Below are 25,481 nucleotides of genomic sequence, written 5' to 3' on the forward strand. Positions count from 1 at the left end.
ACATCTTTCTTTCTTGTACACATGCTACAAAACTCTCGGTTGGGCACTCAAAAAATGTGCGTAGTACTCCAACCAGGGCCTCAGTGTGCAACATCACAGTATCTTCTCTCAAGTTTTTTTTTATATATTTTAATAATTCTAGATTGACCTTTGCCATTTTTTACAAAAGCATCACATTGTTAGATGCATTGCAAAAATCCATTTGACTTATATTTCTGTTTTGACAACGTACCACAGGTAATTTATTCCTTGAGATGCTTTTTTGCATGAGTTCCATGTCCACCTTATAGTAATTTAATTTACATTTCTCTTGTTTTGCTTCTGAGAATGTCATCTGTGGCCATGTCAAAAATCTTACCAAAGTCAAGCTGTATCATATATACTGCTTCTCCCAACCCACTAGTTAGCTGCCCTGTCAAGGGAAATATTGTAATAGCTTGATGCAACCTGTTTTGACAAATCTGTTGCCTGTCCGACATCTGCTCATTATTTACAAGATAATTAAACATTAATTGCTTTACATCTTGTTTAATTTTCTTTCTGGGTTCTTAAATTAGGCTGAATACCCTATAATTCTTTTCTTCTCTACTTTTATAGAAATAGATATGTGCTTTTTCCTCTTTTTCTAAATCCCTGGAACTTTCACTGTTATTGTTTTTCTTGAATTCTCAAAGATGGTTCAAAAATTTTTTGATAATTTTCTTAAGAACTCCAGGGTAAATTTTATTATGCTCTATTAACTTGAAGACATATTTAGTAGATACATTTCTTTATGTTTATGTGAATGTTCTCAAAACTGCCTTTTCCGAATTCAGGTCTGTTGCACTTACTATTAATTGTGTTAAATACCTGACTACCTCTGCTATTTAAGAAATTCTAGGCAGAAATTTAAGAACCCTAAATATTAGGGTTCTTTGTTGCTTTTTCTGTTGCCATTTTTGCATCTCTAACTTTTCTTGTTTTACCCCTCAGACCCTAAATAATTTTTCTTTTATTCTTTATGTTTACTTGTTTTCATTGTATTTTTAATGATTACTTTTTGACTTTCAGGCTAAAGACTTCCTTATGAAATGTTATTAGTCTCCTATTACACTTTCAAGCATTCCATTAATTAAGATAATTTGATATATGCATTTATTAATACTCTTTCCAAAACTTCCATCTTTCTCAAACTCCATTTCTACTTAAAATGTTTCCTTTTTGCCTAGCAATGTTTTGTTAATGTTTACTTTGTTTAAGTCTATTGCTGCTGTCACTTTTTCTTGTTTTCTCCAATATATCCCAAGCACTTCCTACACTTATTGAACATTATCGGCAGTAGTTTGCTGGATTTTGCATTCTAAACATGTTTTATCCCTTATACAATTATTATTATTTAATATGAGCTAGACTGCAGCTAGTTATCTGGATTAGTAGGCATAATGGCTACATTTTGCTTTGATCATTTGATATCAATATGTACTGTGTTAATTCCAAGTTATAAAGGTTTTAAATGTACTTTACTGATAGCTCAGATAGCTTGCAGTCTTTTAAAAGTTACTAAATCACAATTTTAAAAGGAATTTTTACATTCTTTGTTGTGCAATTGGAGGAGAGAATATGAAGATGGCTATTTTCATGCTGTCAGAAAATGTGCCAGAGCTCTGCATGTGTACAGTCAGTACAAACCCACCCCATGAGCCTTCCTAGGTCTTGAAATTGTAACAGCAGTATGCACCATGTCTACTGGGAAGTATTTATGCCCAAGGGCAAGGGGAAAATGTTAACAAAAGAAGGTGTCTAATCTTACTGCCTTTCATTTTGTTTAATCTAGTTATGCCACGTTTTGCTGAACAAGTTGAGGTTGCCATTGAAGCTCTGAGTGCGAATGTCCCACAGCCTTTTGAAGAGAATGAGTTCATAGATGCCTCCCGTTTGGTTTATGATGGAGTTCGTGACATAAGGAAAGCTGTTCTGATGATAAGGGTATGTAAGGCACCTGGGAAATAAAAGTTAGGACTTACAGGAAAGTATCACATTGGATGAGATGAATATAAAATCTTCTTTGAATCAACTTTGTTTCATAATAAGCCAGAAAATCTTGACATTAAAACAAGCATGAAACAACAGTATGTGTGGCTAAAAAAAATTTGTAAGTAAAGAGATGAGGGTACTTTAGGAGATGAACCACAATTAATTTGTTAATCACCTAGAAGAAGATTTGATCACACCTGCCAATAGATGCAAACTTCATCTCTGTTTCCACAGTAGTAGCATTAATTTGCTAATATCTTTGAAGTTTGTGTAGATTTTTGTTTTTTTTTTTCCTAATGTATGTGTGCTGCCTAGGATATGAGATAAGTCTGGTTAAAATCTAAATGAATAAATAAATTATCTTGCTGCTCCGGTGAGCCTCTGCAGGGATGGTTTTGAATATTTACTGAGGTAAAGAATGTGTCATTTCAGTGTTGACTAACAAGTTGATTCAATTTGCTTAGCCATCTTTTAAAAAAACAAACAAATAACTAAAAAAACCCCACAGCACAACATAATTATTGTGAGAGTAGGTATGTGTCTTGCTTTTCAGTGTAGTCTACAGCCAAAGATTTAAAAAAATACCCAACAAATCAAATCTGGTTTGGACATCTCTTCAGCAATTGAAACTCTTATTTGAAACCCAAATTACCTTGAACCTGCCCCAGTGAAAGCCACATGCAAATAAACATGGTGAAAATCCTAGAGAAAACTTATGAAGCAAGTAACAGTGCTAAAACAACAGCTCATCCCTTTGAGCAAACAGGTAATGTACACTTGTGAGTATATTATAGCACTGATGTAAGACTTCAGGCAGTTGGAGCACTCCAAAATAGCTTCATTTTAGTCATCTGTCACTATGTATCAACATTTACAGAAAAAGCTTTTGACACACTTAATTTTATAACTGCGAAACATAAATTCCATTCCGTACCCAGTGCTAATCTCAGGTAGCCTGAATTATAGTCATGACTAAATGACGGGGGCAAACCTGTCCTGTTTTCTGGGGTAAAACACTGGGGTATTCGAAACTCTTTTGGACTGGGATGAAAACGAAAGATTTGCGTAGTAAAGGATCTCCGTTTTTCTTTTGATTATCCAGTTCCTTAATCTGTAACAGCAATTTTCAACCTTCTCTTAGCACAAGAACCACTTCTAAGCACATTTTAATCTTTTATAGTCTCTCCCAAGTCATTTTAAATTGCTTCATGAGACACAATCATCAGGTGGGATCTGTTATAGACCCACGCTTTCCCATCCCCTATGCAGAGCTCTGGCTTCCAGCACTCCCCTGTACATCAAAGTGGTCCCAGAGAGGTTGCCATGAGACCGTCCATACAGGTGAGATGTTTCTGCTAAGAACAAAGAATGATTTTAAATTCTGGAGGCACATTCACTTATTTCATTGCTGTCTTACTGTTAACTACTAGCTGGGAAAGCTGATCAGCATGCAAGCTTCGCAGTCTCCTTTAGAAACATCCCAGGTTACTTTTGCAATTGTATCCCTACCACTTTCTGCTCCTTGTGTGATATGAGTTAATTAATTCTGCTTACCCAGATTAGGAAGATGTATTTTTGCATTCAGACAATTAACTTATTTATGGATCTAAATGTAGTGCTTCTTACCCAGGAAGAGAATGAAAGGACATAAATGGACTCATTATCCTTGTGAGTTAACTGGGAAAATCCACATATATAAAATTACATAGACCAGAGTTTGCTGAATCAGAACCTTATTTTCTGTAGAAAACAAAATTAGTTTCAGTTTGAGACACACTTTAGCATTCTCATCCGGACATCTTATGTTGAAATGGAATGTATAATTAAAGGGGGAGCATTAAGCTATAAAAGGCAGTCTTTAGAATATTTTTATCTAACAATCTATTAAATCTCATGCACCCCTTTAATTCAGGCTGTAAAACGTCTTGCACAATTATAAAAAGAAAAGAAACCTTGCAAACTTTTTACAGCATCTGACACAAACAATTATTTTCAGGCAGTAATTTTTCATGTGCATGCCATGAAAGACTGAATTTATCTGAGATGATTCCCTCATTCCATGGAGGAAATAAAGCCACTTTTTAAATTAATTTTTGGTGGTATTATTACTTGTAGTAAGCTGAAGGAAAGGGGGATAATCTCTATTATTCTTTTTTCCCTTGAAAGGGGAGATTTTATTGTCCCTTTGGAAGAGAAAGGAGACTCATTTTTGCATTGGGGACTATTATTATGATCTATATAGAAGAAAAAAATCTCTTTCAGAACTTAAGAAGTAGTATAAATAAATTTAGGAGTATAATTATAGAACCTAAAAATAAGATAGAAAATAATAACTTAGTTCCAACATCTTTTATATTACTGCCTAGGGATCAAATTACACTTTGGTTATTTCATAGGTACTTATGAAATTGCCTCAGTTATTAGACAGAAACCCTCTCTACAGTTAGGAGGAATCACAATGGCACCTTTTCTCTTTCTTATATATCTCCGAGGCCAGACTTCTCCTTTCACACATGGCCTTTGCTATTGGCAACCTCGCCATTAGTTGCATCTACATTAGCATTAGTGTTACACTTATTTGGTTCAGGAGTGCACTTTTGGAGCCAGTCTCCAGTTGTTCCCTCTCGCTGTGTTTTAGTTCGTGTTACAGCGTAGTCTTCAAGCATATAAACTTTATTCTTTGGGGTGATCCTGGAAGATGGGCTCTAGGAGCATCTTAAATGCACTTTTATTCTATTCTATCATTAAGGGACTTTCAGTCCATGGGAGCAGACTGCAGCGAACCTGAATAAAATGAAATATGGGTAGTGCAAATGTGGGGTTCTTACCACCAACTGTTTGGATGTATGAATCCTCTTCTACTCTTCCACACTTGTCAATGTAGGCTTAGACGTGATCACCTATGGGGTAGCCACTGTGGTGAAATCCAAAGTGCTGCTACATCTCAGATGCCCTGGAAAACTAGACTTTGTGCAGCATCCCATCATCTTTTTAAATAGCCTGTCTCCAAAGGGTGTTATGGGGTCCATATGCCTGTTGCTTCTCAGGTTTAATTTAGTGTATTACATTTTACTTGTAAATCATTAAACAGCTGAAGACATGCTGTGAGAGAGCTTCTCTGTCTTTGCTGCTCAGATACTGCTTGCATCACCTAAGTCATTCAGGCTGCAACTACCTTTCTACAAAAACAAACGTACAGAACAGCATGGAGCTGAATAAAAAAGCATATTATAAAGGCTTTTTTTTTTTCTCCTTAGCTTTTAGAATTACAGGGTATTCTCATGGTAAAAAAACAGGGGAATATCTTTTCAGTCTTTCTTTCCTCTTGTTACAAGATTAGCTTGACTTGGTGTTTACAGTGCTGAAATTCTTATAATTGCATCTTACAATTTTTAAGTGCATACAGCACTATAGCATAGTGGGGTTTCTATATTCATCAAGTATGTTTGAATTGGTGAAATATTAAGTAAATAGCATTTATAAATCTGCATATATTTGCCATTTTGCAACTTATACATGCATAATTCACATTTTTATACTGCAGTTCTGAAAGATAAAACAGAATTATATTGATGGAAGATATTTTTTTACAGCAAGATCTTTAGTTTAGCAGCCAGAGAGATATTTAAAAAAAAATATACATTCCAATGACGGGATTACTGGAAGCTGAAAGTCACCAAATTCATACTAGAAATAAAGCATGTATCTTAAAAGAGAAAGTATATATTTACTGGGTGATTTATCTGGGATTGTGAAAGATTCTTCTTCACTGGGAGAATTAATCTGAATTAGATGAATGAAGTGAAGAACATGCCCTATGTGTAGTATAGATACTGCATTTGAAAAAAATTAGTCCTGGGAAGTCTTATGGCCTGTACTACAGAACAGGCAGACTAAACATTATGAAAATGGTCCATTTTTCTGTTGAAATCAATGAGTTCATAAAAAATCTATTGGTTTTGAAAACTACTCTAGCTCTTCCTGCCACTGGTGGTTGTCAGAGTTTTGTTTGGAAGCTGTTTCCGATCTCAAATCCATGTTTCCTACGTCTATGTGACCGTAGGTTCAGGTGTCTGCAAGACTGATTCAGTCCTTCTGTCTTCCAACTCAGATAATTCTGAGTTCCAGACTTTGTTGTCTTGGAAACTAGGTTTTAAATACCAAGGTCCTGTTAGTTGTGCACAAAAATTAGAATTGTTATGGTATGTTTAGAAGGCCCTGCTAAGAGTAAAAATCTTTTAAGTCAAGATACTTCAATGTAGTATTTCTTTTTTTTCTTTTTTTTTTGTATACGTGCGCTGCATCTCCAAGAGATCAGATAAAACAAAGCAGTGGTGCAAGAGTAAAAAGCATGCAACATGTTTGAAATGGCAGCATACAGATAACAGTTACCTACTGTTCTTCATCTTAATGAAAAATGTAGCCATTTTTGGAAGAAAATGAGGGTGTTAAATTCTCCACACTTGAAAACCTTAAGTGAGTGAATCCGAAAGTTAGTTTTGAATTAGATCTTGCTTGTACAGAGGGGAAATACTGAGATTTCTTGTGCTTGTAGTGTATTATTAGCAGTTACACTAACTTGTACTTTTGGTTTGCACTACATTTTCTCCAAATTCAACATCTATACCCATTAAGTTTCAATCTTTTAAAGATCACAAACTTTAAGATTATAAATGTCAGGCAGTAACGTCAATACATTTTTTCTGAATGTTTCTTTAAGAATAAATCCCTGAAACACAGAATTTTTAGCATATTTTAGCTTGTTAAGAGGAATCCTCATGTCCTTACTGGTTACAGAGTTAAGATGTAATATTTTGAATATTATGCCCTTACTTTACTGCAACTCTGACTATGAAACCCTGGGAAAGGGCTGCACATTATCTTTCATAGTCTTATCTATAAAAGTGGCGACAGAAGAAACTAAGAGTATACCTGGGGGAGGAAAGGGTACTGGATTTACAATGACCAGTGCAGCTGGCTAGTTGAATGGACTTGGAGGATGGGGAAGAGCCAGCTGGTTTATGAAGAAGGGATTGAAACCCTCCACACTGTTCCTACTCTTCACAGTAAAGCCTAGGCAGATGAAAAGCTGAGCCCTATGATAAGAAATACTCTCTTTTGCTCAGGGAGTTGTATGATTCTCTTAGTAGCTGGTTTGCTTATGGCAGATTTTAAAGTCACATCCTGCCCGCAGGAAGCTGAGCAGGGAGAATAAAGTGATGAAAGGTGATTGGAAGGCAAGACCTTTGGGCACCAATCTTTCTTTTTTTTCCTGTGGCAGTAGAGAAAAGATAAATTCATTTTTCCACCTAAACTTTACCACCTGTCTATCCTGTTATACACACTATTTGTACATGCATCTCTTCAGAGATGCAGCCTGAGTTTCATTACCGTGCTGTCATACTTGGTTATTTCTTCCTCTGGTGCTCAGCATCAAAACACGCACTTGATTCATACTATTTAAGCCAAATGGAGATGGCTGTGTTTTCCTCTCCCCATCATGTGCACTTCACCGTGTAGCTAGCAAAGCAGCTGATTTTCCGTTACAAACAGTGATGTGCACTTCACGTTGGAAACCAGGCTGTAATATAAATATCGCCAAAAGGCTTCTCTACATTATGTTAGACGGTTTGGACCAGTTCCTAGTGACTGAGCATCTTCAAGACAGAGCTGTAATGACAACTGGCAATGATTAGCACCTCTGCTAGCAAACCTGACGTTGCCTCCAAGCATGAATGCCAACGTGGATGATTTCTTCTGTAATGGTTGGCCCTCTAGGTTAACACTGAGGCATATGGGTATCCAGTAAGGTGAGGATTTCTCTGCACAGATCTCCTTTTTCTATTACCACTATAATGTATTGTACCTACAGAAGTTACTCATGGCCAGATTGTTGTACTAGATGCTATTCAAGCACAAAATGGAATATAATCTTCCTTCTAAAGACTATTTCTGTTTTTTTGCACCATCTATATTAAATATAGTACTAAATAGTGATTTAAAGTAGGCTGTTTCTCCATATATACAAAAGGAAAAACTTTTTGCTTCTAATTTTTTGCTAGAAGGTGAAAAAAAAAGTAAACAGATCCATCAGTTATCTTTTTTCTCCCTCCCTCCAACTTTTTAAACAACCTGAAGCCAGTGTATACTTAACTAGATTTAATCAATCTGCCCAGAGACCCTCACACCATTCGTAGCACCAGCAATGGAGATAATGTGTTTTCAGTTTAGGGTATAAGGCAAATTCCAAAGCTCTGTATCTGAAAAGAACCACGTGAACCAACAAGATAAAGCAGATTATGAACTTTACATTTGTTTCAAACCCAGTTGACATAATTTAAGTTTTCTTTCAATGGGAAATCTCTTATTTGCTTTGATAACTTTTTTCCCAGGATGTTAGTTACTTTTTCCCAGGTATTTACTTTCTCTTTTGAAGATTACGTGGAGATTCCAGTAATATAATAGTATTGGTGTCCATTTATATATGAAATAACGTTATTTTGAAATACTGCATTCCTGTTGTTAGTGTTTCCAAAGGATATTTGTTCCTGCAACTGCATTCATCATGTTAACAGAGTTAAGAAAAGTTGCAGCAAGGTAATGATAAATGCCATTTGTAAAGAAAACTAGAGTTGAAACAACTTAATTTTTAAGACAATTCAATTTCAGTTCTTGACTGCTTGGGAAGACAAGTTAATTTAAAAGGAAAGAGAAACAGCACTTTCTGGGCAGGTAGTCAATGAAATAAGAGCTTACTGTACATAGGACTTTGTCTGTATCCTTTATAAGCTTGTCATCTCCTCTCTTCTGCTTTCTCTCTCTCTCTAGACCCCTGAAGAGCTAGAGGATGATTCAGACTTTGAGCAGGAAGATTATGATGTTCGTAGCCGAACAAGTGTTCAGACTGAAGATGACCAGCTCATTGCTGGCCAGAGTGCAAGGGTGAGTATAAACCCCACGTACTACGTTAAGTGTCTGTATAGCTACAAATGAAAAGCTGCGCCTTGGAAAGCAAATGCAGTGATTTCAAATCTTCAGGGTCGCTTAAGAAAGGATGGGAGTAAGTTCACCTGGGTGTTTAAAGTTTTTTCATGTCTCACCAATTCAAAAAGCACTGACTTTATTGAATGATCTACCTTAGGCTTATGTGATGCTTTGTATTAGCCGTTTGCTCCAGCTAGTGCTGTAGGAGAAGGCCTTGCAGGTTTGGAATGTGCTGAAACCGTGGGAGTAGTCAGCAAATTAAAAAAAAAAAAAACAACTCATCAGGGCATCATATGCTCTATCCAGAGAAATCTTACATTACTCATGTTTCCCAGTGTGCAAACCTGTCAAGAAGATCTGTTTAAGCTACTGAGTAGTCCCTGTAATTTAATTGTAATTGAAGACATTTGTTACTGAGTCAGTGTAATTTTACCAGGGTAATTACATCATGATAAACTCAAGTCACTGTGATTTGCGACCTTAGCTTGTGCATTGGGATTGCAGATTAAGCTGATGACTGCCTCAGGGGTCACAGGTACTGGAGAAGTGAAGTTTGTTAACACTCAGGATTATGCTGCCCTCTGATGAATATTTACCTTTACTAAATAGGCTGCTCAGCTCAGATTGTAAAAAAAAATCAGCAGAATATAATTTGCAGGCAAACGACGTCATAAAAATATGTTTGACTAGAAAGTGAGTTTTAAAAAAAAAAGCCTTAAAATTTTCCAGCAGAGAACCAGTAGGGAACTGGGAATTACCTGAATGATAGACAGCAGAAAACCTATAGTACTGCAAATCTGCTATACCTCATTAGTTAAATATAATCACAGAATCACAGAATGGTTAAGGGTTGGAAGGGACCTCTGGAGATCATCTAGTCCAACCTCCTGCCGAAGCAGGTTCCCCTAGAGCAGACTGCACAGAGTCGTGTCCAGGCAGGTTTTGAATATCTCCAGAGAAGGAGACTCCCCACCCTCCCTGGGCAGCCTGTGCCAGTGCTCTGTCACCCTCAAAGTAAAGAAGTTTTTCCTCATATTCAGATGGAACTTCACATGTTTCAGCTTGTGCCCATTGTCCCTTGTCCTGTCACTGGGCACCACTGAGAAGAGTCTGGCCCCATCCTCATGACACCCACCCCTAAGGTATTTGTAAGTGTTGATAAGATCCCCCCTCAGTCTGCTCTTCTCCAGGCTAAACAGAGCCCGCTCTCTCAGCCTCTCCTCGTAGGCGAGATGCTCCAGTCCTCTGATCATCTCTGTAGCCCTCGGCTGGACTCTTATTTCACAGTCTTTTTTTTTTTTTTTTTTTGGTTACATCTAGGATTGGGTAGCATATCATCCTTTCTTGGTCTGAAAACCAAGTAAAGACTGCAGTAATATTTTTACTAAGAATCTAGTTCACCTAGGGACATAGGATTCTTAAATTCTATTACATTTATTGCCGTTATTATCACTGCTACACTTAAAACCTTCTGCTTTGATCAGCTACGCACTGTATAAACATAATATATTATAAAGACAGTCCCATTCCTGAATAACGTAGAATGCAATATGTCACAAGAAGTAACAAATGATGAAAACCTAAAATGAAAACATGCTAAGCAGAAGCCGCCCAGGCCACAGTCTTGAGTGGCTCATTGAAATGAGTCTGCTAAGGAGAATAGTATCTTATTTGAACATTTTCTGTAGAAAAGCTGGATTTTTATTTGTGGAATGTAATGGATTTGTTTAATATGCGTACACCATAAAGCTATTAGCATTTCAGTAGAAAGACTGGTGTGGGTCTTCAGTAGAAATAAAACTTGAATATATGAGCTGCATTTGCTATAGGATATAGCTTCCCTGAAAATGCATCAGCAGGTGGAATAGGGTGTTAAAACACTGTATACCAGTTTAAAGGGTGTGCAGGTGACACTGCCCACAGAGAGAAACCACATGCAAGATATACAGATTGGCTTTCCAAATTTTACTACTACCATCACATTCTCTTAATTTCAGTTAATGCATCTGTTCTAGTGTTTTATATGTATTTTATATATTTATTTATTAGCTTGACTTACACTGCATTTTTCTGTGGAAAGACTAATATGCTAACATTTGAAACTGCTGAGTTACATTGATAAGGCCTAATTAAAACTCATGTGTTGAATGTTAATTTGATTAACTTGCAAATTTCTCATTTTCTGATCTGCTGTTTATAACCCTTTTTAATTTCAGTTTTGGAAAAGGTCAATTATGAATTTTTAAAAGCCAGGAGCATTTTAAGAATATGTAGAGAAAGACTTCAGCTGATTGAAAGTGACATAAACAAGAAAAAATGTAATGACACTTAAATATGTGTCACACCCCATTAAATGCATAATGTGGTCTTCAGAACCCCTAAAGCCAAATAGTAGCTCAACTTGGAAATCGTTATTGGCAGTGTCAATCCGCTCTTCAAAAGTAATTATTATAATTTTGTAGGGTTTTCTTTTTTTGGGGGAAGGGGAACTTTCTGCTTTGTTGATAATGTCGAGGCAGATTAGTATCAACCTGTGTAGTGCTTTTTTGCATATCTTCCAAGAGACAATTAGATCGCTAAATATTATTGAAAGGTACAGTCATTACAATTACCTTCAAATGTATTATCTTGCATGTCATAGCTTATTTTAGTGTTGGGTTAAGCAGAAAACCTCTGTTTCTGACAAAGAATGAGACCAGGGGAGATACTGGCAATTCAGTTTGCCTTTTGCCATAGATGTAATTCATTGTGTTCTTCCTAAAGGTTAAGATTTAACAGGAATTTTCTCTAATCTTCCTGTATCGGCTGGTGACTAATCTGTATATCATGGCATCACATACATAATTTTTAAGTTCTTGAAGGTATAAGAAGAGCTATAAACATCCTGTGAATTTGTTCTTGCCTGTCCTAACAGCAATCAAATGTGTACTGGATTTTGCATGGCATCTTCAATTCCCATGGAAAGAAACTAGAAGTTGGGCATGCTGTTTAGGCCACTGGAAAAGTATCATTTCTAGCTTCCTTTTTTCATGCCCAACTTCTCCCATTTTTTCTCCAGGCTATCATGGCTCAGCTTCCCCAGGAGGAGAAGGCTAAGATTGCTGAGCAGGTAGAGATATTCCACCAAGAGAAGAGCAAACTGGATGCAGAGGTGGCCAAGTGGGATGACAGTGGTAATGACATCATTGTGTTGGCAAAGCAGATGTGCATGATTATGATGGAAATGACAGACTTTACTAGGTAAGAACAAAATAACCTGTACTGAGGACTTCTTCAGACATCCCACACGTTTCTTTTTTGTTGCAATTTGTAGCCCATTGACATGATGTGCTGTGTTTTGGGGGATGCAAAGCCAGGTAACACACATCATACATGACGGGATGGGTTGTACAGTTCTCTACACATGACTGCTGCTCTGGATATTTCTCCAAATGGGATTAATGACACGAAGTTTTTGTCCTATTTGAGAATCTCTTTTATTTGCAGATCATCTTGAATTTCAGCAGCAAAGACAGTCTGGGACCTCAACTGACATTTTGTTTAGTACCCATCTAAATGCATGTGCCTCTCTGAACTTTCAACATTTCAACACAATTTGTGTCAATCAAACAATATGGCAAAACTATTTATATCATTTTGAATGCTGAACTGCTTTCCCAAAAAATCCCAAATGAAATGAAACTGTTTTGATTTAATACTTTATTGGAGCCTGTCAGTAATAATTTTTTTTTGTTTCATTTATTTTTTCTATTGATGTCTTATTATTTTCTAAGATCGCAAAGCATCAAAAAGGCATTCATTAATGATAGCATATAAACAGAATTATTTTATTTAGATATAGTCATATTGTTAATCACACCAGGGAGAACATTTTATAAGATTCTTTGAATTACAGATCACCGTAATAAATTGAAGGTTTTTCAGTATTTATTTTTAATGGGAGTTTGGAATTTGCAATGGTATTTATCAAAATGTGATTAGACAAATCTGGACAAAAATATTCATGTTTTTCTTCAGAATTAAAATAAGACATCCATTTACTAATCTCACTGAAATGCTCAAATAGATTTCTTAGTCTCCAGCTGATCACATGCCTTGTGTCTGGAACCTTCAACCCATTTTGGAGGAGACAGTCTCTGCATTGAAAATGTAGGGTTCACACGTACCTTAGATAGATGGATGGATGGATGGGGGGTGTATAAATACCACTAATTTGCAAATAACTTGACTATTTGCACTTGCATAGTTAGTTAATTAGTAATAGGCAACAGCAAACATTTTTATCCATTTTAAATTTAATTATGCATATAGAAAGTTTGCTCACTTTAATAGATTACTACTATAGTCCTTTCCAAGTGATTATTCTCTCAGCTTATTTGTTATTCTCTCATGTTATTTATTATTCTCTCATCTTATTTGTTTTTCTCTCAGTTTGTGCTGTTACAACTGTTCTTTTTGCAGTAGACTCACCACTCCTGTATACCAAACGACCGTGTAGAACCTCCTGTGAAGGGTCATATTTTAGAGGAATCTTAATTACTTTTGTATTTGTATTGTCTTTGGGTCTCTGATCCTTCTGCCCAAAAATAGGGTGAAAAACTGTCCAAACAGTGCCATCATTTCATGAAAGTAAGAAATAATGTTCTAAAGCAACAGCCCAGAATATGAACACTTTCTGCAACCTCCTAGACAACCTTTGATACACTGAGCACCAAATTGAAAGTTTTGTAATTACATTTTCTACCATCAAAAGAACAGAACTAATATGAGAATGAGAGAAAGCTACTGTCACATTTGAAGTAAATTAAAAAAAAAAAATCAAAGTGCACCTCTGTCTACATCAGATTCAATAAAAACTTGTTTAATATATTCCATTAAAAGATAACAAAGCCTTTCACACCTTTTTGGTTCACTGTAACCTCAGCAGTGTTAAAATAGAATAATTTTTCAAATGCCTGGAGTTTGTGACAGTCAGATCTGATGATGTAATTAATGTAGAAGCATACGAGGTCACTGTGAAGGATTTCTGCTACAGTTTAAGTTCGACAAAAGTGGGATACTTGTTGTATTTCAATATCTGTGTAATGTGGAAATGAAAGTTTGGAAAAAAGATAAAAATGGAAATATATTACAGTATTTTATTCTTGGCATTTTAGAAGAAAAAATGCAAAAATAATACTATGTTTTACTTAGAAAAAATGCCTTCAGTTTTAGTTTAAAAAAAAAACCCTAAGTTTTATCATATCATGATTTTCCATCAGTCTTGTCTGAAGCTATATTTGTCCACATAGTATAAAAACAAAAACAAAAACAAAAACAAAACAAAACAAAAAAAAAACAACCAAAAAAAAAGGAAAATCAGCTCAATTCCAACTGAGCCATTTGTTATTGTCTGAAGCAAACTCAGAAAAGTCTGCAGTGACTTTTTACTTTTTGTCTATACACATTTTGATAACTTTAATGACTAAAATCAGAGTTTTGTGCATCATCTTAAGAGTATAGTGAAAGATCAGTCTTAAATGTAACACATTTTAAGTGTAACATTTAAGTGTAACCATAAGGATTATGCTTCAAGTATCTGCGTTTTCTGACAAAAATCTACCAAAAATGGTTTTCTAAAATGTGACATTCTTTCTCTAGACATGACAGGCTTAACATTTAGCACTGGCTTGGGAATAACATAATTTTGAAATAGTTGTGTATTCCAGAAAGAATGTTGGTTTAATGAGCACTTAAAAATGCATATACTATTAAGTATAGTTTGTGTGCTTGAAGGCATCATCAGACTAAATTGCTAGTGAGGCATTTTGTAAGAGAGAGGAAATATAGCAGACCAATTTCTTAATCAATCTGTGCTATAAAGTAGTTAAAAGGTGAAGTTGTAATAAATTAAGAAGTCAGTGGTGTTACTATTTTAAAGTCAAACACTAAACAGCATCGCTAAAACTGTTGCCTTTCATGATTTATTTAGATTGCGCATAATTGCATTGTATTTCATAGAGGTAAAGGCCCCCTGAAGAATACTTCAGATGTCATTAATGCAGCCAAGAAGATTGCAGAGGCAGGATCAAGGATGGACAAATTGGCACGAGCAGTAGCTGATCAGGTAACAACAAAAATGAGCAGAAATATAATGTAACCTCTGCCAATGAGTTGCCTTTTGCAAGAAAAGTTTATCTTTACTTGTCAGAAAATTACCTGTTGAAAATCACTGCCTCAATACTGATCTACCCATTGAATATAAGTTGTTTCTTCTATACCAATCAGCTTGGGTTTTGCAGTACAGGAAAGTCATAAATGAGTCTCTCTCAACCTCAGAAATGCCTGAATTGTTCCACAGCCTCACTTCTGGACCCAGGTGATTGGATTAGAATTAAATTCATATATTGGCTGTCATGAAAGCAGTAGAGACTTGGATGCTCTGTTACCCTTGCCATATGCCTAGGAATCCTTATATTCTTTTCAGCTCATTCTTCCAGCAATTTCCCTTGGTACGGCACTTTTTCAAGATTCCCTGACTCCCTTTCTGCTGCTTTGCATCAGGTATTGTGCTTTCACCTTACAGCCCCCTGCTCCACATTCTAGGGTCTGTGTCCTCAGCCCCATTACCAAATCCAAGTCACAACTGGAAAGATGAACTTGCTATATTCAGCCCCTTTCTTTTAGATGGGATTATCTGTCCATCTGGAGAGCAAGAGGAAGCATGATATCAAAAGTTAAGAGCCAAATTTCAAATCCAGGTTCTAGGTAGCTAATTTTAGAATTAGGCAAATGAAATTTGACTATTTTTTCCCTTGTAAACTTCCTATAGTTTCTTTCTTTTCATTGTCGTCAAGAGAAATTTTTCTGGAAGTGGGAACTGATAACTTCCTTGCCTCTAGTCTTTCTCTTCAAAATATTTCTCTTTCTTCTTCAAGTAAGCATGTAATACTGTGTAACATCCTGCCATGGAATATGGGCCAGAGTGGGAAGAAACCTGAAGCTGCCTGTTTTCCTATAACTTCAGAAATTTGGGGTTTAGGTTTTCTTCATTATCAGCAAGCATTTTTCCTGTAGTTAACCCATTCCAATCCTTCCAATGTAGCATCTATTCATTTTAGAATAAGAAAGAAGAAATCCATCTGTCAGCTGGTAAAATTCCTAGTCTACAGTATTTGCAGAAGTGGAATATTTTAAAGAAAGAAACACAAAGAGACTTGCTACGCTTAGAGTGAGTTAGCTTGAGTCACATTTTAAATTTCAGAAGACTGTAACATGCACACTTTAATATTAAACAGTAAAATCACTATGAGAATTAAGTGTTTGTTTTAATGCTTGCGCTTTAATGATATTTTACAGAACTTTGGAAATACTGATGCAATATAAACTTTTTATGGACAGTTATGTTTTTAATTGCTGTTCCAATGAGAGAGATCTTACATTTTCATTCGCTCCAAGGTGCTTGTATTTAAAGCCTTGTCAGCTCTCTAGAAGTATTGCTTTAAAGTTCATTTCTTTCAGTTCATAGACTTCAAGATTAGGGTAAATATTTCTGTATTAAATTGTCACCGGTAGGGAGAAGAGGTCTCTTAGGGATTCATGCCTGAAAGATGTGGCAGCTGTCTGAGAAAGAGAGGCATTATATCATTGTTGTAAGTATAGAGCAGATTAATCCTAACAGCCACAATGAACCTCCAGCTTTGTTTATTGTTAGTTTTAAAGGGATAGAAAAAAGCAAAGCGACTGCTCTCAGGCTTATAGATGACAGTATATGCAACTACTTCACTGAAAACATATTCCTTGCCAGCATTAGCTGCTGGGGCTAGAGCAGCCATCTCAAGTCAGAGGCTGTGATGCTGTTGACTTGTGTGTGTTTAATTCTATCAGTTTTTATTGAAGTGCTGTGATAATAGTTTACAAAAATTGAGCATAAACTTTGTAAGATGATAAAAAGACATACTCGGAAGTCCCTAAATCTTTGTTCCCCAAACTATACATTCAAAGAACATTGTCAGTAAAGCTTTGTTGGGTAGCCCCAAAGAATATTTATTGGAGATATGCTGTTAGCTATGGACCCTTTTAGCATTGTTTCATCAGAGTGAATTCCTGAGGTCTGTTCTCTTCAGGCAAGACTTTGAATATTAACTACAAGAGTGTTGTTTATTATGCTGTTGATATTGTGGGGGATGATGCAGTTTCTATTAAGAGTCCCAAAAACTACGAATAACTTGCACTTGGGCCTTTTCTAGTTGTATTGATTATAAAACGTTCACTGAGTCTACCGCATTTGACCTAATATAATTTGTATCAAAACACATTTGAGATGCACAGCATCCAAAATGGTACAGGACTGTAGGTAGCCTTCCCTCTAGTATGAAGATGTACTCCTTAGACATGCAGAGGGACCAACTTATCTCACTGTGTTCTTGAGAAGGGCTGCAAGACTGATGTCATCTCCTGAGAGACTCTGTAATATGTCACTTACACTTTAGTAAATAATTTCCATCTAGCACAGATTAAAGTATTTCTATATTAACGATAAGCTTGCCAAATCCGTCAATACCAAACCCAAGCAGCCTCACCTCTGCCACTTGAGTTCTTAGTATGTCAGTAAGGGGCCTGGCTTCGGCCAAGTCTGAAGCAGAGCTGTGTCCTCTAAGAGTCTGCACAAATACCAGGGAAGCTGGCAAGACAGTCATGAGTTGGCATTGAAGTGGATGTAATCAATCCAAACTGGGTTTATCCGGACTTTAACTGGTCCACGTCGTATCTTAACCTGGACACCCAGCAGGCAACCTGGAGTTTCAGGTCAAACTTGGTCTTTTGGCTGCAATAGATTCTTCCATTCTGTACAAACTGATATCGTAAGTGAACCTCCCCCACAAACATAGCAATGTTTTTAATTGTCTTTTGTTAGTGTCTGGCAGAGAGGTTTCTTCTTTTTACAAAAGGGTATAGTGCATCTTTAGGTTACAATTCATAAGTCCTGAGTTAAATGAAAGGTAGAGTTTGAATTTTCACGTTTCATCAAGTCTCCCATGTAAAGATGAAGTGAAATGGATCCACCTAATACACACGCACTGCCACTATCTCCTCTAATTACCTCTCTATAATCATATAAATCAGCTACATCTGATTGAATATTTCTTTTGTCTGTAGTGCCCCGACTCAGCCTGCAAACAGGATCTGCTGGCCTACCTGCAGCGCATTGCCCTCTATTGCCACCAACTCAATATCTGCAGTAAAGTGAAGGCAGAAGTTCAGAACCTGGGAGGAGAACTTATTGTATCAGGGGTAAGCTGGTATTTGTATTTAGCCATTTATGTTTTGCATGTAGCACTTGAAAGGGAGGATTTTTGATGGCAATAACGTACAAAACAAAAATGCAATGATTCATAAGCAAGCTTTTTACAATGCTGTCACCGTTATTCCAGACCTTACAATAACTTACATAGAGCAATTTGATTTTCCAATTACCCTTTGTTTATACTAACCTTGTAAAATCTTAATTCTTCCAAAAGAAAAGTAATTTCATAGCCTAGAAAGTCACTGCCAAGCTGTGAATATTATAATTATTTGGAGCTTTTGTATATTTGCTCATTATAAATCTTCTTTCCTTTGTTAGTACTGGTAATTTTGTCCCTCTGTGCAGCAGCCAGTTATGTATGAAGTGCATATTGTTAAGATGGTGATGACTAATGGGATTTCATTTACTCAGGTTCCAATGCACACTAGGTTTAGCAAAAACTCTGGAAGGCCAGCAAAATATTTTAATTTTTGATGCACATGCTGTTTTCAAATACTATTGGCAAGCACTATGATTATATACTCTAATTCCCATCCAGTTATTTCAGGTTTTTTCAATGAATGCTAGAAACTTTTTACACATAATCTTTTTTAGAAATAAAGAAAGGAATGTGCAGCAGTAGTAATATTATAAAAAATGAGTTTTTCTACATTTTAAAATTATTTTTTCTTTCCTTCACCTAATGTTGGACTCTGTGCCCCTGGGAGATTATTTGAACCAAGAAGTAGCAATTGCTGCTCTGCATGATTTTCTTGGTTTGGTCTTTTAACTAATCACCCTAGTATTAGCCCGATGACACCTTTGTTATCTTCTAACTCAAATACAGACAATATGTATGTAAATGTATAGTATGTTTCACTCTCCTCAGTGTGTTTCCAAAATGATGGAGATTTGTGAGACCCAAAATACTTTAAACAAGATTATTTTCAAATGCAGTTTTGAAAAAGCACCCTTTCATTGTTTAAGCCCAATCAAGTACGAAGATTGTTAGGACAACTAACTTGTGCCCTTCATTTCATCCATAAGGTTCCCCAGTGAAATCACTGGCCTTCCTCAAACATATCAGAAGTCACAGCAAATGTTCTCAACTACATAACATTTTGATTTTTTACAAAGCACAATAGAAGGTCTTAAAACTTTTGCCAGGCTTTCTTGGATCAAACATTCTGAAGTCATATATGCAATCCTAAAAGAAGCTGCTTAAATGTTCCTGTTCTGTCCTGCAATTGGTCTTCACTTCTTGACATATGTACATATGTAATTTTAATACCTTGATCTTCCCACAGCAATGAAAAGATCCTCTTCCATTTTCCTGATATTAATGGAGTGATCTGTCCTTGTTTCGCTGACAGCTATGCTGCACAGTAAATGCGATGATCTTTTCTTGCCTACTGCCATCTGGGTCCAGCTTTTCATACCCATTGAGTTGTCATATTCATCTATCTATAACGATTACCCAAATCAGTGCTTCTACCAGCTTGGCTTTTGTGGTTGTGTGTGTTTCTTTTTCAAGTCTCTTTATTCAGTGTATGTGGATGCTGAATAAGCCATTGTGAAGCTCTAGCATCTATTTGTTACTGGAACATCACCATCCGTTGTGAAATTTAAGTGGCCGAACTGCTTGACTTCATCATTTCCAGTCTGGCATTGTTAGCATCTGCTGCTTACCAGGCTTCATCACCATTGTGTTTCTGTTTGGTTGGGTTTCTACAGTCAGTTGCAGACAAAGGCAAAACTAGCTTCAACCACAGAAATAATTTGGGTCTGTTCCAAAGACTCAGTAGTACTGACATGCAGAAAATTTTAAGATTGCCCAGCTTCCTTCTTCTGCTGTTGCTCTGAACAGGAGGTGATATAGAGAGTTGAACTCCTGTGCATCCCTTTTTGAGAGCATTATCTTGTTATCTGGCATAGCACACTTAGTATAATGCTTTCCTGATAGTGTTTTCCAAGATGTTTATCTTCAAGGTGCTGGGTACTGTATGCTCCTTTGCTATCCAGAGATCTGGTATCCAAGTGCACATCTACATCTGCTTGTCTACTTGCTGCTTCTGCTTCCATCTTCTTCATTTTCTCTTGGATAGCCAATTACAAATAAACAGTATTTTATTTACATTAAAATGAAATACCATTATTTGGCAACTTGCATACAGTACAATGTTAGAAGTACAATAGAAATTTAGAATTCAAGCTTCCCAACCTTTGACTACAGAAGTAAGTTTATATGAATGCACCACATTTAAGTGTTTTGATATATAATATCAAGAGCCAGGATGATTACTAAAATATTGTAATTTACTACTGTGTTTACAAAAAAAACACAATATAATTCAGATTGATCCAAAATATGAGTTATGATTCAGAATTATTATGGGGAGTACAATCTCTGCTTGAATTTTTGTGTTATTAAGAATATTAATTAATATTTATAAATGAAATTAAAGTATGCATATGTATATATGAATCTATGTGTGGGCATATGTATATTTATGCAAAAAGGAAAGAGACATAAAACCAATTAAAACCTAAAAGACGATGAAAGCCACCCCACAGTTCTTGTAGTTCTGTTAGAGAAAAATGTGTTGCAACAACTTCAAAAATACTGTGTACATAACGTATAATGTGCTATATATCTTTTAGTGAAACTTCTATTTCTTTTTTCCCCTCAAGATTCGAGAGTTCAGTATGGTTTATCTCTGAAAATAAGCATAAGATCTTGTTTGCTTTTTCCTCTATAGATTGATACGATACTAGCATAGCATATGAAGGGGTTCTTTTTGGCATCGTTGACTTTGCTGCAAATAGAAAAACAGATCAAAAAGTAAGAAAATGTCACACTCCTGAAGTGTAAATTATTGCAGTAAAGGAAAGAACCCACTGTTATTTTTCCCTTTCTTTCCTTTTCCCTCAGCTCTTTCTCTCCTTAGATCTTTCCCATCAAATTCCCTGCATGCAGGTAGCAAAATTATTTTCACCAGATAAGTAAGATCCAGCAATTGAGAGTTAGCATGCATCAGCCTAACTCATTAATATCAATGGAACAAGGCCAATTTAGACTATCTGTTGACTTGGCCCTTTATGTTGCAAGGTGAGACTCTTAATTCCTGATTCCAATTGAGTTTTGAAAAATAAAATAAGGAAAAACTATGTGATATCTGTTCTTCAGTGAGGAGCCTTGTAAACTTGAAGAAGATTATAGGGAAGAAAGTAAAGAAAAGGGGTGAGGAGAAAGTTTCATAAAAGCAAAAAGGAATTAATATTTAAAAAATGCAAAAGATTCAAAAAATATTTCTCATCTCTGTAGATTATATCCTTGTTCCTAGTAAGTTTCTTTGACCTTGATCCATAAACAGATATCTCTTTCTGTAATTTGAAATTTGAATATTCAATTTCTAATTCCCCTCTAAGAATAAACAACCTCCTTTAATAAAATCACAGACTAAAAACACTTCAAAATAATTTTCTTTTTCTCTTGCCTTAGTTTATTTAATGTAATGTGTATTTGCTTCATAATCAGTCGCACCATTGTATTGGAATGAATCCTCTGAGGTGCTGAGCATATGCTACTCTCAGTGAAGTAAATACCATTTACATATACTTAGCTCATGCAGCTATCAAATAGATAGCCTTTTTGTGGTAGCTACTTTTGTTGAATAGAGTTTGTTTTAACCACGGTGTTTGTTATTTGGATAAAAATTCAGACTACTTCTAACTCTAGGGTTGCTTTATTTTTTAGTATTCCTCTCTGACTCTTGTTAGCTAGACCATTACAATAAAACAGATGTATAAATTAATTTCTTACCCTAGAAAAAATATCCACTTGTTCTGTTTACTGCTGCTCTGAATCTGATCAGCTCATTTACCTACTCTCTGTTTAGGCTATGAGTTTGAATTTTTTTAAATTCTTGTTTATGTTGGTAGCTTAGCTGCAGAATTATATTGAACAGAAGCTAAGAGAATCCCTTATCCAAGGCAGCCCCCTATCGTGTTCAGGCTTGGTTTAGAACTCTACGGATATAATCAGCTCTATTATCAGAAAATTTGTCCAAAGAGTCCTAAACAACTGAGCCAGATAGATATGCAGTGTCGTACAGAGTAACAGCCATGTACCTTTTAACACCATCCAAACATATTGAATCAATAGCCAAAGCACACTCCAAGCTTATACTTTAGCTGGGTCCAATTTCCAATTATTTTCAAAGGTCCATTTATCTTAGCATAATAGGCTCAGCCACAATACTAAGAGAAGGATTCTTATAACATTTTGAAGATACAAGACAGTTTAGTTAAGATTGTGACTTTAGGAGTTCTTGCTTGGTGAATTTAAGTGAGAACTTTGTGGGAAAAATGAAGGTAAAAGGGCTGGAGCCACCCCATTAACTTTGGGTAGGACATTATGAAAATTCCCGTGACACCTGGACTGGGAGATTGGATACATAAAAATATTAACAAGTATGAGATATACTGCAAAATAACTGTCTGTATGTTTATTCTTGATCAGTGATAAGAGTAAGGTAACTGGAAATAGCTAGTCCTCATCAAAAAAAGAATGAGCCTCTCATTGTTTATCACAGAATAACAGTGTGCATCCAGCAGTTAAGGTGAGCTGGCAACCAGTTTCCCTATCAATTCTGCCTATTGATCTTGTATCTAGTAAAACAAAATGGTTTAAAGGTCATACTTTTCTTTCATTTAAGGCTGAATCACCCTAAACTACCTTGTGCTGTAAAAGCAAGTTAGTATGCGTACAGGCAGAGGAGTATCAAGTTGCTACTTATGAATTCTATAAACTCAAAGAAAAGTCAGATAATTTGAAGTTCACCTGCAAGTTCATTTCCCCACATCAGAAAGCCTTACTGGGAATTTTGCTTTGTTTGTTTTCAAGTAGACAATCAGAGAGAACTTATGCATTTAAAATGCTTAAGTGTATGGAGAAAATGTTGTTTTGGAGTTTGGTAAATAATTGAATTCCTCCTGAATCGGGCAAGAATTTAGCATTATGTAAAAGAAAGTTTGCTGAAGGGAGAGTTGGCAAATTGACAGAACTGTTGGGTTCCTTTTCTGCAAGATTCTCAGGAGTGCAAAAAGGTTACTCCTGTTATTTAGCTAGCAACAAAATAAGTTTTACTATTAATTTATAACAGAAATGGAAGAATGCTATGGGAAGTATTTTCACAGAAACAGTCTGACAAAACAGGGTTTGTAGATATTTCTCGGCTGGGCTGCTTGGACTGACAAGTTGTCAGTGTTTTCAGTAGAAAACACCTGAGCTAAGACCTAGGTGTACTTAATGATTAATAGGTATCACTAATAGAGATTTTGTGGTTTGTCTGCTAGTGATTCAATTTACTTGGAGCTGAGGGTCAGAGCAGTTATTCCTAAATAATTGCTGTGTTCATATTTGTTGGACAGTGAGTGCTCAAAGAGTTACACAGCACAAAGCAGAGATACAGTCCTATGTCTAAGCTGACATCATTGCAAGACCAGGGTTTGGGTTATGGTAATACACGAAAAGTGGATGTAATACAAGTGAATATACTCAAATTGGTAAAGGGAAGTGAAAGATGGACACAGGGACCCTATAGATAATTGCTAAATTGCTTAAAAATATAAGTTGACTTTTGTGATTTTTTTTTAATTTAGGTGGGTTTTTTTTGCAAGTTGTTTTTCATGTTTACCCACTTTTTCACCCACAAGACGGTAGTAAGAATTTAGAATGGCCAAAAAAGGGAGTTTGCAAATATGAACAGTGTATCATATCTACCAATGCTGTGAAAATAATGTAAGATGGAACTCATGGAAAGATATTTGTTTAGGATGAGGTTGGTGGAAAGGAGTTCTGTTTTGAGACTTGGAATGAAAGGAGTGGATAAAGGACAGGGCTTTGAAGTAATAAGGAAGTAAGCCAAAGAACTTGAAATATGAGATATGAAAAGGTCAGACTAAAAGCAAGATAGGAATAGGAAATCAAAGAATTTCAGTGGTGGGAAAAGACTGAGATAAAGTCAGGACCCTAAAGTTGATTGGACTCCACAATAATCTCTACTCCTAATACTCCCAATAGAACAAGCAAGGAGAGAAAATAAAAACTTAGGGTCCTTATTTTGGCTCTGAAGTTACCACCGTAAAAAGACAGCTTCCAGGACAGGAAGGCTGGGGCTAGGTGGGGAAAGTGAGTCCTTGATTTACACTGTGTATTCAACTAGCTCATTCATCTGCTTTGGAAGAAACAAAAGAAATTAAAAATACAGGGAGATGTTTCAGCTGTGCCTGTTGGGGCGGAGATACATTTAAGTAACCTCTGCATATGTGTTTGAATGTATGCAGACATACTGATATATGAGAGGGTGAAATAAAGCCATAGTAAGTGTACTCTGCTCCAAAATGTATGGCTATATGAAGCACATGGTACTTATAAATATACAGGTTTTGATAAGCCTTTATCTGGAACAAGTTGTTTGAGCTTTTCTATTTGTGACTAATAGAGGAGTCTCCAACTCCTGCTGGCACAGGCTGTATCCCTCCATACACTGTCCAAGAAAGGGACTACCTGATGATGTGATAACATAAAGAATTTATCATCCTGACAATGAGTCAATTTACTACTCCTAAAGGATAAAGGCATCAGTGAGTTATGCAGGTTAATCAAAATGAGTGCTGATAAAATCCCTCATGGACATATATTCATTATATAGGATGCATTTTATGGAAATACTGTCTTAGGGCTTTCTGAAAGTTAAAGCAGTGAAGAATTCCTAATTATCCTATGAAACAGCTCAAAGATGAATTAAAAAAAAAGTAAACGTATGTATCTACAGTGGCTTTACAGCCATTTACAATACTTCTTCCAAATATGTAACAATAATAAAGATTTAGTTAATTAGATGAAGCTTACCTATTGCTTCCCAGTGAAGGCAGTGCGGACCAGGAGCCCAGAGTGTTTATGCAGTTGGCATCCTTGGAGGGGTTCAAGCCTCAGGCAGACAGTGCAGCAGCTGAGCAGATGTAAAGTTGCTAATCAACTCATTTCAAGCCAAAAGTTGTACAAGAGATCTCCAGAGGTATCTTTCAAGTGACATGTGTACAGTGTTTTTATTCAGCTAGGTGAAAGATCCCATAGGATCTTATTTCTACATCTGTGAGTTTACATGGTTTTGCCTTTATAACTGTTGCTGGATTGAAAAATAGTATATACCTT

General features: G+C 36.0%; 1 protein-coding gene across 1 annotated transcript in view; it reads left to right on the forward strand.

The window, feature by feature from the left end:
* Nucleotides 1-25,481, forward strand: part of CTNNA2 (catenin alpha 2) — a 410,549-nt gene that overhangs the window by 362,633 nt on the left and 22,435 nt on the right. Inside the window, exons 11-15 of the mRNA XM_068402626.1 lie at nucleotides 1,814-1,965; nucleotides 8,842-8,955; nucleotides 12,056-12,237; nucleotides 14,998-15,103; nucleotides 18,136-18,270. Coding sequence (XP_068258727.1) covers nucleotides 1,814-1,965; nucleotides 8,842-8,955; nucleotides 12,056-12,237; nucleotides 14,998-15,103; nucleotides 18,136-18,270 — 689 coding nt within the window. The remainder of the gene's footprint in view (nucleotides 1-1,813; nucleotides 1,966-8,841; nucleotides 8,956-12,055; nucleotides 12,238-14,997; nucleotides 15,104-18,135; nucleotides 18,271-25,481) is intronic.

This window comes from Nyctibius grandis, chromosome 6 (genome assembly GCF_013368605.1).
Source record: "Nyctibius grandis isolate bNycGra1 chromosome 6, bNycGra1.pri, whole genome shotgun sequence".
Taxonomy (NCBI): domain Eukaryota; kingdom Metazoa; phylum Chordata; class Aves; order Nyctibiiformes; family Nyctibiidae; genus Nyctibius; species Nyctibius grandis.